The sequence below is a fragment of the Wyeomyia smithii genome, chromosome 2 (assembly GCF_029784165.1).
Source record: "Wyeomyia smithii strain HCP4-BCI-WySm-NY-G18 chromosome 2, ASM2978416v1, whole genome shotgun sequence".
Lineage (NCBI taxonomy): Eukaryota > Metazoa > Arthropoda > Insecta > Diptera > Culicidae > Wyeomyia > Wyeomyia smithii.
The window spans coordinates 95381594-95397477 of record NC_073695.1 but is presented as its reverse complement, the minus strand read 5'-3'; the positions used below and the strand labels follow the sequence as shown (position 1 = coordinate 95397477).

Here is a 15884-nt window from a genome sequence, read left to right as displayed (position 1 = left end):
GCAAACGCTGTGAAAACTGATGTTTTGAATAAGTTATTATTTAAATTATTTAAATTATTAGTATTGAACGCAATTACAATCTCAATTTTGTGTTCTTCAATTTCCAAAATTGTTTGAATTGTCAAACATATTTTGGTTAAACGTTTTCTCATGTACCAGTAGAGACAATTTGAGTACTTGCTGTCGTCACGTACGAAGCAGGCCCGTAAGTGGTCACCATCATAGACCTTTTTTCCTGTGTACACATTTATGATTTGTCAATCATGACCGTCATGAAATACGTGATCATTCGACAGCTAAAGCCTAGAATGTAGTTGAGCACCACGACCGTGGCACTCGTTAGTCATTTGACGTTCACGCTTCAATGAAAAAATAACAATGTTCATCAATCAAGGTCGCCTGCTCAAGGGACGACAAATTTCGTGGTGGAGAGTTTTCATGCACCATTTTCCTCGTTTGTTTTTAGTCAGAAGAAAGTCGTGTTCTCAATTGCTAGTTTTTTTCCTCTGTTGTCTGTAACTCAAATTGCTAATAATAAATCGAGTAGATCAACTATAGTGAGAATGCTTATTATGAAGGCATAAAAATATCAATTTAATTGCATAGTTAATCTTCTAATCGCTTCTCTGGGATAGGACCAAAAATGTACGCTATTTGACCATCAAAAAAAATTTGAATTCTTTCAACACAACTTTCAAATGATAATTTGTAATTCGTAGTCGTGTTCATTTGAATGTACGAACGATGACATCATCTTAAATTGAACACATCAACGTCATCAAAAGAGTCAACGGTTTTCAAACCTGATCCGCTGTAATAGCTATAGAAATTTAACTTACCTACTCAATTCTGCTGAAAACGCTCTTTATTATAAAATGATTGAAATGGCGTTCTTTCTTGATTTCCAAAACTAAAGTCTCCAAAAACAATACCAAATTTATCTACATTGCTGTGTTTTATTTCGAAATATTATATTACATCACTATACTTGTCTACGCATAATGGGTGTACTCCCCTGTTGCAAAAAAGAGCGCGAAAGGGAGGGAAAGAGAGAGATAGTCAATGAGAAAATTACAGTGCAAAAAGCATTGCTTGCATTCCATCGCACGGTTTTTCTTTTTTTTTTTTGCATACTGTCCTGTACCTGTATCATTGGCAGCTAACAAAAACGGATAATTATTATTTTAACAGCGCCAGTTGTACCGACCTCTTTTCAGTCTCGTTGTGCCTTTCGATTGGCACCTTTTGTAGCGACTGGGCGGGTAAAATATTGACTGGATGCTGGATAGCGAGCCGGATTTTCGTTAGAGGGTGGTTATCATGTTACCAAGTGTCACTGTCTATGGGGTTTATATACATTTATACTTCCTCGAATGCGACCACCAGAAGGGTGAGCGACACAAGCTTTATCGCACTTTTATTGGTCTGAAAAGCAGGGTCCTGGGTGCATTACACCGGATATGGAGCGCGGTAATGGATTTTATCACTTTTGAATGGAACGACGAGAATACACCGCTGATGCTGCTGCTGCCATTCGGAGGCAATCGGGGACGTTTTATGCTGCTGTGCACTAGAATAGGATTAAACTTAATTCTGGCAGACAGATTTTTTCATGCTATCACCCATGTCCTGTCGGCGACTGATTTGCTTCGAGGTGATGTTCGATTTAAATATTTAATCCATGCTCAATTTTGGAGCGGCTATTTTCCAATTTGTTCCAAATTTTAGTTTACTTTGAGCGGCAATGGAATTAATTGAACCTGTCGAGGTTTAATTGAATGAAATGTTTTGGTTACTGTGAACTGTGAACTGTGGAGTGAACTATTTGTAAATTGGATTGTTTTGTGCTTTTCTGACTGTGATGTACTCTAAAAAGCTGTATTAAAACATTCGACAGTTTCCAACTCAATTAATTATTCAACCTATTCGTATTAACCAGCATCCACGTAAATCATCACAAAATTTTAGTCGTGTTTCACGTGGCAGCTTGTTTTACCCACTTCACATTTTATCATCTCTTCATTTGTTCTGCCAGTATGCATTATTTCTTGCAAACACTTTTTTCCTATTTTGTCTCTCTTCCGGTTTTGACTGTTTCCGCTTTTTCATGCATGCACCCGAGCGTACTGCTTGACAACCACTCCAATCAATTCTACTTCTCGCATACGTCCTCGTACTTGACAATCTTTCTACGTATCACCATAATATTGAATATGCAATTGCGCCCACAGGAGAACCGAACCGTGTGAGTCGGAGATATCCTGCCTGACAACAGATCCTTGCAACAGATTCGACTCGACTAGAGCCGCTTAGCGTACCGATCAATTTGGAATTACAAAATGCAATTTACTTGACTTGACTCGTCGTTAGTTGATGAATGGCGATACTTGTGGTTTTCTTGCGTCGGTCGTACTACTGGGAATGATGGGAGTTTTTAAGAGCTTCTGCATCCTTCTCTATCTGGTTCGTTAGGGACGGGCAGAACAGTGATTGCGAAGTTACTGTATTATCCGGTCGAGTAACAACATTTACGTTTTCAATTGTCTCACATTTGTTTTATTCAACAGAAACAGTTCGCAAATTGCAGGGTGAAATGTTGGATATCAAAGTGAAAACAGTACAAATATCTCAGTTCTGGATAATTTTTACAAAAAAATTATGCCGTGTCTAATAAATGATGGGTTCAAAAAAATGATAATACATTTAAAAAAATTTAGTAGACGTCAAATGGAACATCTACTAGTAACTGTCTGAGAGGTAACAGAAGTATCGGTTGATACAAATTGTTACATAGTAAATGAGGGAGAACAAATAACTAGTATTACATAACGAGGAGAAAAGAAGATTAAGTAACAGTTGCTTTTATAAAACCTCAGAATATAAATCCAAACTGATCATTTTGTAAATTTTCTCTGCATGCGTTGGGCATTTCATTACTGAAAACAACCAAATCGTTGAGTACCTAATCTAATCGAAAACTAATTCTCAAGTTATGGTCCAAAAACATAAACAAAATTTTAGAAACGGCGAAAGGAAAAACAAAATTTTTGAGAATCAACCAAGGTAGATATTGTGTTAGTATAAGCTACCTCTAAATTTTTCCTTCTTCATAAATATATCGTCCCAGTAGTTCAAAGAGTAAAAACACAATGCAGTAGGATTGCGGCTTCGAGTCCCGTCTGAAGGAGGTTTGGTTTTTCTAAGCCTAAGTCACATCCACAGCACTCGTCAATTTATCGTATTTGCGTAAAATACATACATTGTCATTTTTATAACGAAATCAACGTTCAAGGACTAACAACGTTAATAGCAAACATTTAAAGATACAGAAAGTATCGACTTTACCAAGTAGTTTCTCAGAAATTCTTATCTCGGCAAAATAATTTATTGAAACATACAATTTCGAAATAATTACCGTAAGGCGCGTTTCAAATCGTTCCAACTTTCTCCCTATGACTGAAATTTAGATGAAAAAAAATCACAGGAGGGTTGTGTGCAAAGCCACGACCGCAAGGTTGAAGTAGAATACTTTATTTAACCCCTAACCGTATTGCGGCTTGTAACATCAAGCGATTTCGTTTGCTCGCTGCTGCGTGTTGCATCATGTTGCAACTTAGCAGCTGGGAGACGACGAAATTTTGTTCATGCTGATTGATTGAATCGACTTCACATTAGCTCTGCATAGTCGAACTAACTGCTTTAGTGAGGGTGTTCTAATAGGGCAGTTTGTTATTCAAAATCGCTTATGCTGATCACAGCCTTTGCGCTGCCCTTACAGTGGGGGGTTACCTCAATAAAGTTAAAATTATACAACTGCAACAGAATTTGATTGCATCCCGCACAGAATGTCTGCTTGTGTTGATACCAGAAAATTATTAACCTTCAATTACTTGTTTATTTGTCTTCAAAAAGGCATTTTGCGGTTCAAAATCGGTTGCTGATCGCAGCCTTTGAGCTGCCCTAACAATGGGGGAATTAAGATACACGGACAACATGCACTGTGGAAGCTATTTCACATTCAGTGAATTAGACGGGCGCGACAGATTTAAATTGCTAGGATCCAACACAGAACGCTTGTTTGTGTTGTCGTAAATTCAATTCAATGCAATCTTCATGCTGCCCCAACACAGGGGGAATAATGGCAGTCTGGCGACACACGCTGAGAAAAACCGCGCTGCTCCTGAGACGTGGTGACCAACCACAGAGCTAGTGCTGCTGCTAAGGAAGGACGACTGCTGTTGTCGCTGTCTAGAACTATTATGAGCGGCTTCGGCTGAAACTGAGGCTCTTATATAGGCCAAATAGCATGTTTTCAATTGCAAGGTATATGATTATGTCGACCGTGCTTGGGAAGCAATCATATAACTACCAATCAGAGATCGAATTTTTCGTTTTAACAAGGCTTGACTATTTTCAATAGTACAATAGTGTTAATAATAGAATTACAATTATCTTATTTTGGGATGAATCTTAGAAGATTTTCCAATCTATTGCTGCAAGAACGAAGAAAATCCATCGAATACTAACCGATTTATTAGCATTTGAAATTGGACATATTTTTCACTTTCTTCGGTTTTAGATTTTCATTTCACATCCCTATGTAGCCGAACTTCCTGAAAGAAGTATTCTACTTCAAAATACATCTCTTCATTCTACCAATCAACTGTTTGCAGTTCGTCGATCTCCAGTTGTTTTCGTACACCAAGGAACCTGAATTTCCAAGAAAACCTTCGATTGGAAGATACTGCTGCAGAATAGTTAGGTTTCGTTTATTGGTACAAATGAGCCGTTGAGAGCAAAAGTGGTACATGTGCCATTTTTACACTTTTTGGGTTTTTGGCATAAATTGATGCAGAACGCAGTAATGTACTAGAATATCCAAGAAAAATCGAGATCTGATAACCTAAACCAAAGTTATAGCCAAAACAATTTTCGATAATTAACATAATAACCATTTCGTTGAGAGCAAAAGTGCTACATGTCCAGTCTGTGCATGTTAGATGAATTGTAAGTCGAGGATTCTAACACATAAAACAATCATGTTTTCAGCAAAGTTGGTCAATCAGAGTACTTTCAGATGAAGATCTGTCTGCTTGGAATTTCCTCACTACGTGGCGCTAGTGTGCCCGTAACTATTTTGTAACAGAAAGCATTTTACCTTTTTCAGTATCAACTCATATGCAGTTACCAAATACATATATACTAGCGCCACGAAAAGGTAGAATTCCTTAACAAACAGATCATCATTCTATAGTACTCAATCACTTGGACAGCTCTGCTGAAGACATGAATTTTCTATATCCTAAGATTAGAGAGCTATAATGCACCCTTCATGCTCACACTGGACATGTACCACTTTTGCTCTCAACGTTTTCTGGTTGTCATTATTTTTCCCATAGCACAAAAGTGGTACATGTTTTTCCATTGAAGTTTGTGTACGTTTCTCAACCGGAACTCGTTATGCTTTCATGTACCGTCTTTTGAAACCTTTCCAGCAATGTTTTAGTGCAGTTATGTTGGAAAAAAATGTTGAAAATAATTCACTATTTGAGTGTTTTCGTTTATCGCTTCTCCTGAAAAATTTACTTGATGGCACATGTACCACTTTTGCTCTCAACGGCTCAAATGGTTCGGGTTTGTTGTTGGGGAACGTTTGTGTTTTTGCCGTTATGTCATGATGCTTTATCTGGTCAAATAGGAAGACCAAATTATCTTAAAACTTTCGTTCTGGTATACTTCTTGATTGACAGCCAAACCACGCACTGGGTTGGAACCATGATTTTGACAAGAAGAACCAAGTTATTTTCGTCCATCACGTTGGCCGGACATCCGCGACCATCCTGATGAATCGTTGTTAAGGTTCGCAGGAAATTATACACAGTCGAAACCGGAAGATTCTGAAGATGGTTTACCGTGAACTTTTGACCAATATCTTCGTGCAGTTCAGTTGGAGCTGTACAATGCACTTGTACAAGACTTCTTGTTTCCACGCTATTTAGAACTGGATCACGGTTTTGGAACGATTTTCCGTGAAGCCTATGAGTTGACTATCGTTGGTTAAAATCGTGGCATAGTATTCGGGTTTCTCTTCGCCGAAAATTAGTTTTGGGTCTAAGCTTACATATAAAACTAGTTTGAAAATTTTCTATCGGGGGATACTTGAATAAAGAAGTTTGAGAAATTTTTGAATTTTCTGGCCATTTCTAATCATTTATAAAAACATAAAAACATTGATATGATGTGGTAACGATATAGATAATGGTGCTTATTACGGCAGTCAATTCACGGTGAAATCAGAGTGAAATGAATAAAGTCCTATTACGGGACTCATGTAAGTGAGAGAAACGTCGCAAAGTGAAATCTACCGTGAAATCTGGGTTATTATGAGTGTCATATCAGTGAAGTAAAAACGGAAAAAGCGACGATTCGCGTGGAATTATTTCACGACCATTTTGTACGGTGGAATGATTTCACGAAGAAAGGGAAGTTTTAAAATCGATTGACTTGTGATCTACTGATAATGTACATGGAATTTATTTTCCAGTAACAAGGCGATTTTTTTTTTTTTGAAAAAAATCTACTCGCTGGGACTTACAAACTTTTGAGCTGCGGCCAATGCACAGTGGTCCAGGAATGCAATCTAGCGGAACAAAATTAATAACTCCGGATCGTGTTGGTTTTTTGAGATAGTGATTTTGGCAATGTTTATAGGAATAATAAAGGAATATTTTTGTATGAAAATATTTGTACCAAACGTGTACTAAATTAGTACTAATTATTTTTTGTCTTCATTTTTTCAATTTAGAAGGATGGTTTCTTCTACAAAGTTGTTTATTAGCCAATAATATGAAATGAACAACTAATGAACAGCTTTGTAGAAGAAACCATCCTTCTAAATTGAAAAAATGAAGACAAAAAAAAATTTAGTACTAATTTAGTACACGTTTAGTACAAATATTTTCATACAAAAATATTCTTTTATTATTCTAATAAACATTGCCAAAATCACTATCTCAAAAAACCAACACGATCCGGAGTTATTAATTTTCTTCTACTAGATTGCATTCCTGGACCACTGTGCAATGAAACATAAAGGAAAAATTGACCTTCGAATTTCGTTTAGCGGTAAGGCTCAAAAGTTTCCTCTTGTCGAAATATGTCCTCATACAAAATTTCAGCTCAATCGACTTTCCGGGACTAGGACATTGAACTGGGAACTTACCACTTTTCACTTCACTTCGTGGAGGTGATTTTTGTCACCTCACTTGAGGTGGAATCGGGAATAGGTCTCAAAAAGTGGAGTGAGCGTGAGAGTGAAATATGTTTCACCGTGAAGTGACTCCCGTAATAAGCACTAATATGTGTACATGTTTACGTGTGTGTGTGTGTGTGTGTGTGTTTGTGTGTGTGTGTGTAAGAGAGAGAGAGAGAGATAGTAAAAGAAATAGCCTTTTGCCAAAACATGCAATGATTATTTGACGCTAGCATGATCTAGGAAAGCGATTAAACACAACGCAAGTACAAAGTCACAAAGCTTTTCGATGCTGGCTTGAAATTCTCAACATTATTTGGTCTTGAAGGACGTTCGAAATAAGTCAACAAGTGATCAATGGATGGTAAGTTATACTAATTTGAAGGCAAAATTAACGGAACACAGAAAAGGTCAAGTCTTAAAGGTCAAGTGTCTTCTAATTATACACAACTCATGTTCTGATTTCGCACAACAAATAATGTGGGATGCATAACGCATGATTCATATATTATGGATACGTTTACATAGATCGGAATCAGAATAGGATCATATGAAAAAAAAAACAAACGTAATGTTTCGGTAAACTTCGGTTTCAGTCGGTTGATTTGTTTTGGGGCGCTCAAACCGTGGTTCATTTTCGTGAGCCGTTTGGGACTCACCCCAGACTACAACGTTTTTAACCGAAACAGCAATTACCATTCATCGTTACCACGGAATTTAATTATGACAGTACCAGTAACGTGAAAACTATTGCATATGAATAAAACCAGTTGAGTCATAGTTAAAAGCAAAAACGTTTGACTAAACCATATGCGTTTTTCATTGCTGTGCTTTGGATTTTAATCCCCGCCGGTCTAGAGGTGGCGATGCTGGCCTAACAAGGCAGTTGTCGTGTATTCGAATCCCGGGTCGGGAGAGGCTGTTAGTGTCAGTAGTATCGTGGCGCTAGCCCCGGAATTGTCCTGTACATTTAACAGTTGGCTGCCAAGTCTGTGTATAAGAAACAGAAGGTCGAGTTCCGATACGGAATGAAGCACCAAAGCTTTGTTTTTTTGCTTTGGGATTGAGTTTATAAACAATGTACCGCATTTATATGGCTATTTGGGATAAATTTACCAACTTCAATGAACAACAATTCAGCAGCTTCCGCTTTGTAAAGATCGATTAAGGTCCGGCAACGTACTTACGGTCAGTTTGGGAAGAAAAGAAAGAAGTATCACGATCGTTGTTACCAGAGATCGAGTTTATTTCTGCATCTCTAACGACAAGAAACGAAAAGAAAGGTTACGTTGTCACCGTGGTCTGGTCAGTGACTGATTTTTTTAATTTTACTCTTCCCTCTACATGCCTGTACACTATAGGAAAGGGATCCACTATAGGTTATACACTATATACTAGACAGTCTGTCTCACTCTCTCTCTTTATCTATCTCTCACTCTCTCTCTAATTATCTCTCTGTATCTCTCTCTCATTCTCTCTCTATCTCTCTCTCTATCTCTCTCTCACTCTTTCTCTATCTCTCTCACTCTCTCTCTATATCTCTCTCTCTTACTATTTCTCTCTCTCATTCTCTCTCTCTCTCTATCTTTCTCTTTCTATTTCTCTCTCTCTCTCGCTCTCTTTCTTTATTTCTCTCCTCTCTCCCTCCCTCTCTTTCTTTTTCTTTCTATCTCTTTTTCTCTCTCTCTTTCTCTGTCTCTCTCCCTTTCCGACCAAGCCCACACAATTGTGTAGATGAAAAACAACTAGGGGAGGAACAACTCCTATGTAAAAACACTTGCTTGCTCCGGTTTTTTATTTTTCGTAGCAGCTGAAATGTTGACACTAGCGTTGTGAACTATAAAACAATGAATAGGACGCTCAAAAAGCGAGAGAAGGTTTTGTATGAGTCGCCTTTCACCTACGCAATTATATAGGCCCGGTCGGAAAGGGTTATACCTATAATGGGCCTTTTTTCTATAGAGGATCACCCATTATACTAACTCAATTTATGCCAAAACTCGAGGGATTTTCAGAAAACTTTCTTCGGGTAACATGCCATCCAGACAGTCTGCATCACAAACATGTGTAAATTTCGATTTATGTTATAAAAAAAAATGTATAAAAATGGGTACTACAGATGGCAATTCCCCTGGCCGCGGCGAAGTTCACTAACCTCAAGCCTTTGTCGTTGGTGGTAGAGTGAAGGCTTTCTCTACCAATAACGGGACGAAAGAACTCCTATCCTCCGACCTGTGCGTTCGCATCTCCGATGACGATCTTTATATCGTGCTGTGGGCATTCTCCATACGTTTTTTCAAGAAGCTCATAGAACTTCTCCTTTACGTCATCGGTTTTATCGTTTGTCGGCGGGTACTCGTTGATAAGGCTGTAATTGAAGAATCTGCCCGTGATCCTCAATACGCATAGACGGTCATTAATAGGCCTCCACCTAATAACACGCTTCATTTAGTTTCCAAGTAGCACGAAACCAACGCCCCATTCCGCTCTGTCGCCAGTATAGTAGATGTGATACTTGAAAGAAGTGCCCGTGGTCGGATCAACCGCCCGGAATTCACGTTCTTCGGTTTTAGGCCAACGCACCTCTTGTATGGCTGCTAACTCCACTTTTGCCTCTCGTAGCACTCTGGCCAAGATTCCCGCGCGTGTCGGTTCGAGCAGAACCCTAACATTCCAAGTGTCATGTTTCCAATCGTTGTCCTTTTTCGTTTGCCCAGGTCTATACCGATTTTTCCGATTCGTATCATTCTTTCGATTGTTCGTAGTATGTTTATTTCAGCATGCTGCAATATTAGGGCTGCGATGCCTAGTCTCGCGACGGGGCTGCCGTATTGGGTGTAGCTGGCGAAACACCGCATTTCATAGTTCAGCCGTCCGCTCCGGATCAGTCGCTTTCTGAGCCGCCCCTAACTAGGGTTTGCAATCCCGGGAACGATTTCTCGATTGCCTTTTCCCGGGATTCCCGGATCCCGGGAATAGGAATATTGATTCCCGGGATCCCGGGATTCCCGAGCTCCTCGGAAAATTTTCCATACAATATTGCAATAAAACTAAATATCGTATCAAAACACGAAACTTACGTCGTAGAAGTGAAGGGCGGCTTAATAGTGTACATTATACGCAGCAAATATTTGCTTGAAACTACGATCAATATTTGCTTGCCGTGTAATATCAAATTGTTAGCTTAATTTATTTAAAAAAAATAAATGCTGTCTTATTTAGTAAACGATAAATTAAGAAATATTTTCTTCGTCTCATGTCTTTTTTCGCTAGTGAGTTTACTACTAAGCGGATAGTTGCTTAATTTTTTCTTTGTTTATTGACAAAAATTTTGAAACCTGTACATTGATAAAAAAAAATTGAAACCCGTAAATCAATGCGACCAGTGTAACTTGGGTCGTGGCCGCGATTTCACATTAATTACGAAGGCATTCAAATGCTCTAAAATCTGGCTGCCAAACGCTCAGCTCTATCTTCAACAAACTAATAGTATTGGACTCTTCAGTTTCTAATGAAATTTAGCAAGAGCTGAAATCGGTGATTTAGAAGTATTTTAGATATCAGACACCAGCGGTGATTCAGCGATCTTAAGCAAAGTTTTACAGAAGGGAACTACATTATTTGGGCCTAACGAAAAATTGTTAGCGGAACTGAGGCGATTAATAGACGATTGTTCATGAATTTTTGGAGTGAACTTGAATAAATTTTGTTCTTCAATTCATAATTAAATTGTAAACGTTTTTTTGAAACTTTTTATTAATAAACTTTATTTGAAATCTCATTTTTACTAAGGATTTTTTCCTTTCCCGGTTCCCGGGAATTCCCGGGAAATCAGATTTTTTATTCCCGTTTCCCGGGAAATCTATTCTCGGGAATATTGCAAACCCTACCCCTAACCTGGGGAACAAACGCTCAGGTAAGCTGCTCTCCCTTTCCTATCAGTATACGACCAAGTTCCCACCGGTTCACCGATCTTCCCTTGGTTGCTCCACCTGGAGGTAGCGATAGGAGTTGCTGGGCATTATGTTAAATCTATGTTACACATTACTAAATGACTCAACCACAGCAAAAAACAATTTGCATAATTCAAACTAGCACGATAATCAGACTTTGATCGCATTTAGTGAGAAACAATTCTACTTTGAAGACACTTAAGACAACTTTTTTTTAATCGCTTGGAATAAATATAGAAATGCGGTCACACATTTCATAATTGGCAAGATAAGAAAATTCAACATTGCTTCAAGAAAGTTTTATAATTGTATTTGTTCTTGGCAAGAACAATGAACCAATTTACTTTTATCTATAGCTTCGGACCCAGCATGCTTGGCTGGCTCTCCTGGTAACAGTGTGTAATGCCGTGCATCCCCTATTTGGATTCCTCCATTCTATCGTCTTCGCCGTGCTGTGTACTTGTTGAGTTGTTGACATTTTTGTAAACCATTTCTTTGTTTAGTATACCTCTTTCAAAATACAAAAAAAATCATTCACTTATCTCCACCAACGAATTGGTAAGTGGTTATTTGTTTCTTGGAATTGATGAGGAACACTGCTAGAGATAATAAAAAAACGAGAATCATCCTACGTCATCTAGAGTTGGCAATTCCCAATGACGAGAAATTGAACAAGTTTTTACACGGCGTCACTATTGTCTAGGGAAGTGCTCTGCCAAATATCCAAGCTGTTCTGCTCCTGAAGAAAACGGAAAATTAGGCATAATTCATTTAATTTTCAGTTTGATAAACAATTTGGTAAAAAGGGAAAAGTGGGCGTTGGTTTAGTGGCTGAAGCTAATGTAATAAGAGCATTTTTGGTACACTTTTTCTACTATTCCATCCACTAGTGCAAAGCACTAGTGCTACGACAAAAAAATACAGAAGAAAGAAAAATCCTGAAAAAAATATCTGGTTGAACTAATATGTGAAAAAAAATGGGAAAATGTGAACAAATATTCAGCAGCATTTCGATCTCTGGTTTTCAGTCGGTAAAAGAATAAAAAACAAACTTTTCGTCATAAACTCAAATGTTGACCTCAAAGCGCTTCTCGAGCTCGAAGCAAAAGTGCAAACATCAGTGAATCATAATAAATAATATGAATAAAACAGGTCGCACATGATGAAAATGTAATCAGTATCAAGCGATGCGAACAGAGACCAAACATCGCTCAAAATCAAACTTCAAATATTTTGGAATCGAGAACCAAACCTCGACGTTCTGTAATTTTCATTCAGCACAAACAGTCGGTACAAGTTAAGGATTTTATTTAAATTCGACATGCTAATTTTTGCTGTTATCTTCTGATCCGCAGTCCATAGCGTTAGAGATATGGAGAGTGTGTCTGTAGAGGGTCAGCAGTAGTTCATTAGCACGACAGTGGATATATTCCGCACACCGGAACCAGATAGAGCGGAAACACGAGCAACCGAACGATGAATGATGCTATGAATTTGAAACCGTTCCATGAATGCCTCTGGTGCCTTTTAGTGAGTGAGTTTTACATAGTACTGCATACCTGATATAGTGATTGGATTTATAGAGGTCCTTACAGACGATATGATAGGTCTTTCGAATTTTAGCTTCTGTAAACAGCAGAACGCAGCGCTGCTACAAAATACATCATCGAACTTTTGGGGATTTATCACGCAAGTTGAGATCATACTTCCGTGCCTAACTTTGTGTGTGTGTGTTTTGTTTGCAAGCGTGTTGCATGTGACAAGATATAATTTTACACATTTTTGTTTAATGGTAAATTCTGCGATACTTAATGCTTATTATTCAAGCGTAAAATGCAACTATTGGTCTGTCCTAACAAACGATTTTGACTAAAAGTATTTATTCGTCTGGCTTTCTGGTTTTAAAATCGCTTCCAATTTATTCACATCTGTAATCTGTAAATAGATTTCCACTGAAACATTTCATCACACTCGATATTTTTTCCTGCTTCGAATAGAAATTCGCTTGGCTCGTACAAAAAGAGTCCTACCGTATATTTACAATCACACACTACAACGATTGTGAGCCGAAACCTTTAGCTAGAAACATATTCTCGTCATTCAAGTCTAGCCACAATATTCTGTAACTTATTTCGGCTCAAACAATTCAGTTTTTTTTAAACCGTATCACGGACACAATCTTTGAATATGTACGCTTTTGTATGTATGTATATAAGTCACTTTAGTGATGTGTTTTTCGTTTCGCTTGACATTCTCGATTTTGCTTTGGAAAATTAAATTAAAATTTGTCTATATTCTGCTCAAACAACACCGGATGGATTGGCTCGATTGCCGTATTCAAATGTTATTTCCTCTAACATCCTACCGGACGACCGAGCGACACGGTCTGCACAATTTACCAAGTGGTCACCGCTGCTGGGATGTTCCTCTCGTTGCAACCATGAAGACTCCGATCAGAAAATTAGAAAATACGATGAGTTTGGAGGAAAAGTTTTATAGTACAGAATATACTTTTAATGCAATTTAGAACACCCCTGCAGCAATACCGCTCCTATGCGACCATTAAGAGCTTTGTCGGTAGTGGCAGAACCGGATGTATCACAAACATTCCTAGTTCCATTCATTCTGAGGGGACCAACATTCATTCCGAACAGCCAGCGAGCAACGGAGCAAACGTGCTCCGGTACGGTTTAAACGTGAATGAACAAAATATACACCATCAAAAGGAGATCAATTTATTATGTCCGATGAACCCGCTTCAGAAGTTCAGCACTTCCGTCAGGAGCACCGCCATCGTCTCTACCCTCCTGACGGTGATGGTTTTTTCGCTGTCGCCGGCGCTGGTGGTGCTGACGGTGTTTGCTCGGGTGCGACGGTATACTTTCCGAGGCAACCGCTGACGATCTGCCGGAAACGGTGCCCTCAATGTCGCCGTTCGTTCGGCTAATCCTGCTGATTGCCGGCTCGGAGTTTTTTCGGGGATGACAATTTTTGCTCTGCGGGATGAAAACAAAAATGAAAATAAATAACTGAATTAGATTTTATTTAACTTTATGGTCGGCTTTTAAGCAGCGGACGATGGTTTTTTCTATGTTTATTGCGTTGGTACAGTATGGCGGAATTAATAGCATGTGCTTGATTCGATTTCATCTCCCCCGATTAAACGTGTGTAAATATTCTGTCATCATGTGATGTCGTTTTTGCGTCCCGCTGTGGGTAATTCTGTCTACATATATTGAAATAAGGGGCAAAGTAAATATTATCCAAATAAAAATTTCAATCCCAACTTAATGAGCTTCAAATTATTTGAGGAATTTTCGTTGAAATAAAGCCTCCAGTCGTTTTTTTTTACTCTATGGACTCATCACAACGAGAGCTTTTTGATCTACCGTAATATCACCTGGGGGCATTCCTATCAATATTTTATCCATGCCTGTGAGTATGTTTTCACCCTTGGATTTAAGCTCAGTACTATGCTATATTGAACTCGCTTCACCTGAAAGTATCGTCGGTTATAATTCGCATGGTATGGCTTTTACGTTACTATAACCAGTATTTCAGCGTAAAGAAAGGTAAAAATAAACATTCGGGGAATAAACTCATGCGTCACTTTATATCGACTAGACTAATTCTGTTATTCTCAGGAAGATTCGTAGCCGAAAACTTACAGAGTTCGCTACCATTCCTTCAAGCTTAATTCTATAGTACTCCTGATAAAAAAAAATCCCTCTTATAATAAAACTGGTCTGTGCAACGTATAATAGTTCTCTTCAGGGAATTGTAATTATAGCGCAATATTGGCTGGAGGAACGAGGTTCGATAAGACTCCTTCCTCTTGACAAAATTTAGGTCCTACTTTCTTTATTTATTTATTTACTTACTTCATACCAACAGACATATATTGTCCAAATGGTTGCTAGACTACTACACTAAACATTAGTACAACAGTTGTCTAAACATGGTAATAAATTTAGAACGAAGCACTTCAACAGATAAATGAAAATCAAACACTTACGACACTCGGTTAAACGCTCGTTGAAGACCAATGATTGCACTATTAGAGCTGTAGTTAGTACGGCGAAAAGGTAGATGCATTGAGAGTACTCTCCGTAGAGTTCTTGATGGGGCGTTTTATTTGATCTGGCGAAGAATGTCCGGACAATCAATCCGTGCTGCCAGCACATTGGCCACAGTCATAGCACGAGCAGTCTCACGTCGGACTTGAAGGGTGCTAAGGTGGAGAAGTTGACAACGATCCTCATAACGAGTGTCCGACATAGGCTGTCTCCATGGCAAGTGGCGGAGGGCATAGCGGAGTAATCGGCGCTGGATGCTCTCGATACGTTGAATGGCGTTGTGGTAATACGGAGTTCAAACCGTGGAGCAGTATTCAAGCTGCGACCGAACAAGTGAGCAATATAATGCAGTCAGACAACTTATGTCCCTGAAGTCACGCGTCATTCTGAAGATTAGTCCAAGCTGCCTAGATGCTTTGGTGATTATCAAAGAAATATGCTGCTTGAAGGTGAGTTTGACGTCGAGAAGTACACCAAGATCTTTAACGACATCGACCTGCTGAATGCTTTGATTGTTTTGGCTGTAGTTGAAGTGTATCGGATGCATTTTCCTAGTATATGTTATTACCGAACATTTGGAGGGATTTAACGTCATACGGTTAA

At 38.6% G+C, this 15884-nt stretch overlaps 1 protein-coding gene across 2 annotated transcripts in view; it reads right to left on the bottom strand.

Moving 5' to 3' along the window:
• Nucleotides 1-918: 918 nt before the first annotated feature.
• The window catches only part of LOC129724573 (uncharacterized), a 163707-nt gene continuing 148741 nt past the window's right edge, over nucleotides 919-15884 (bottom strand). For both annotated transcript variants that reach the window (XM_055679567.1, XM_055679566.1), the window contains exon 9: nucleotides 919-14201. In XM_055679567.1, the coding sequence (XP_055535542.1) occupies nucleotides 13944-14201 (258 nt within the window). In that variant the 3' untranslated portion in view covers nucleotides 919-13943. The remainder of the gene's footprint in view (nucleotides 14202-15884) is intronic.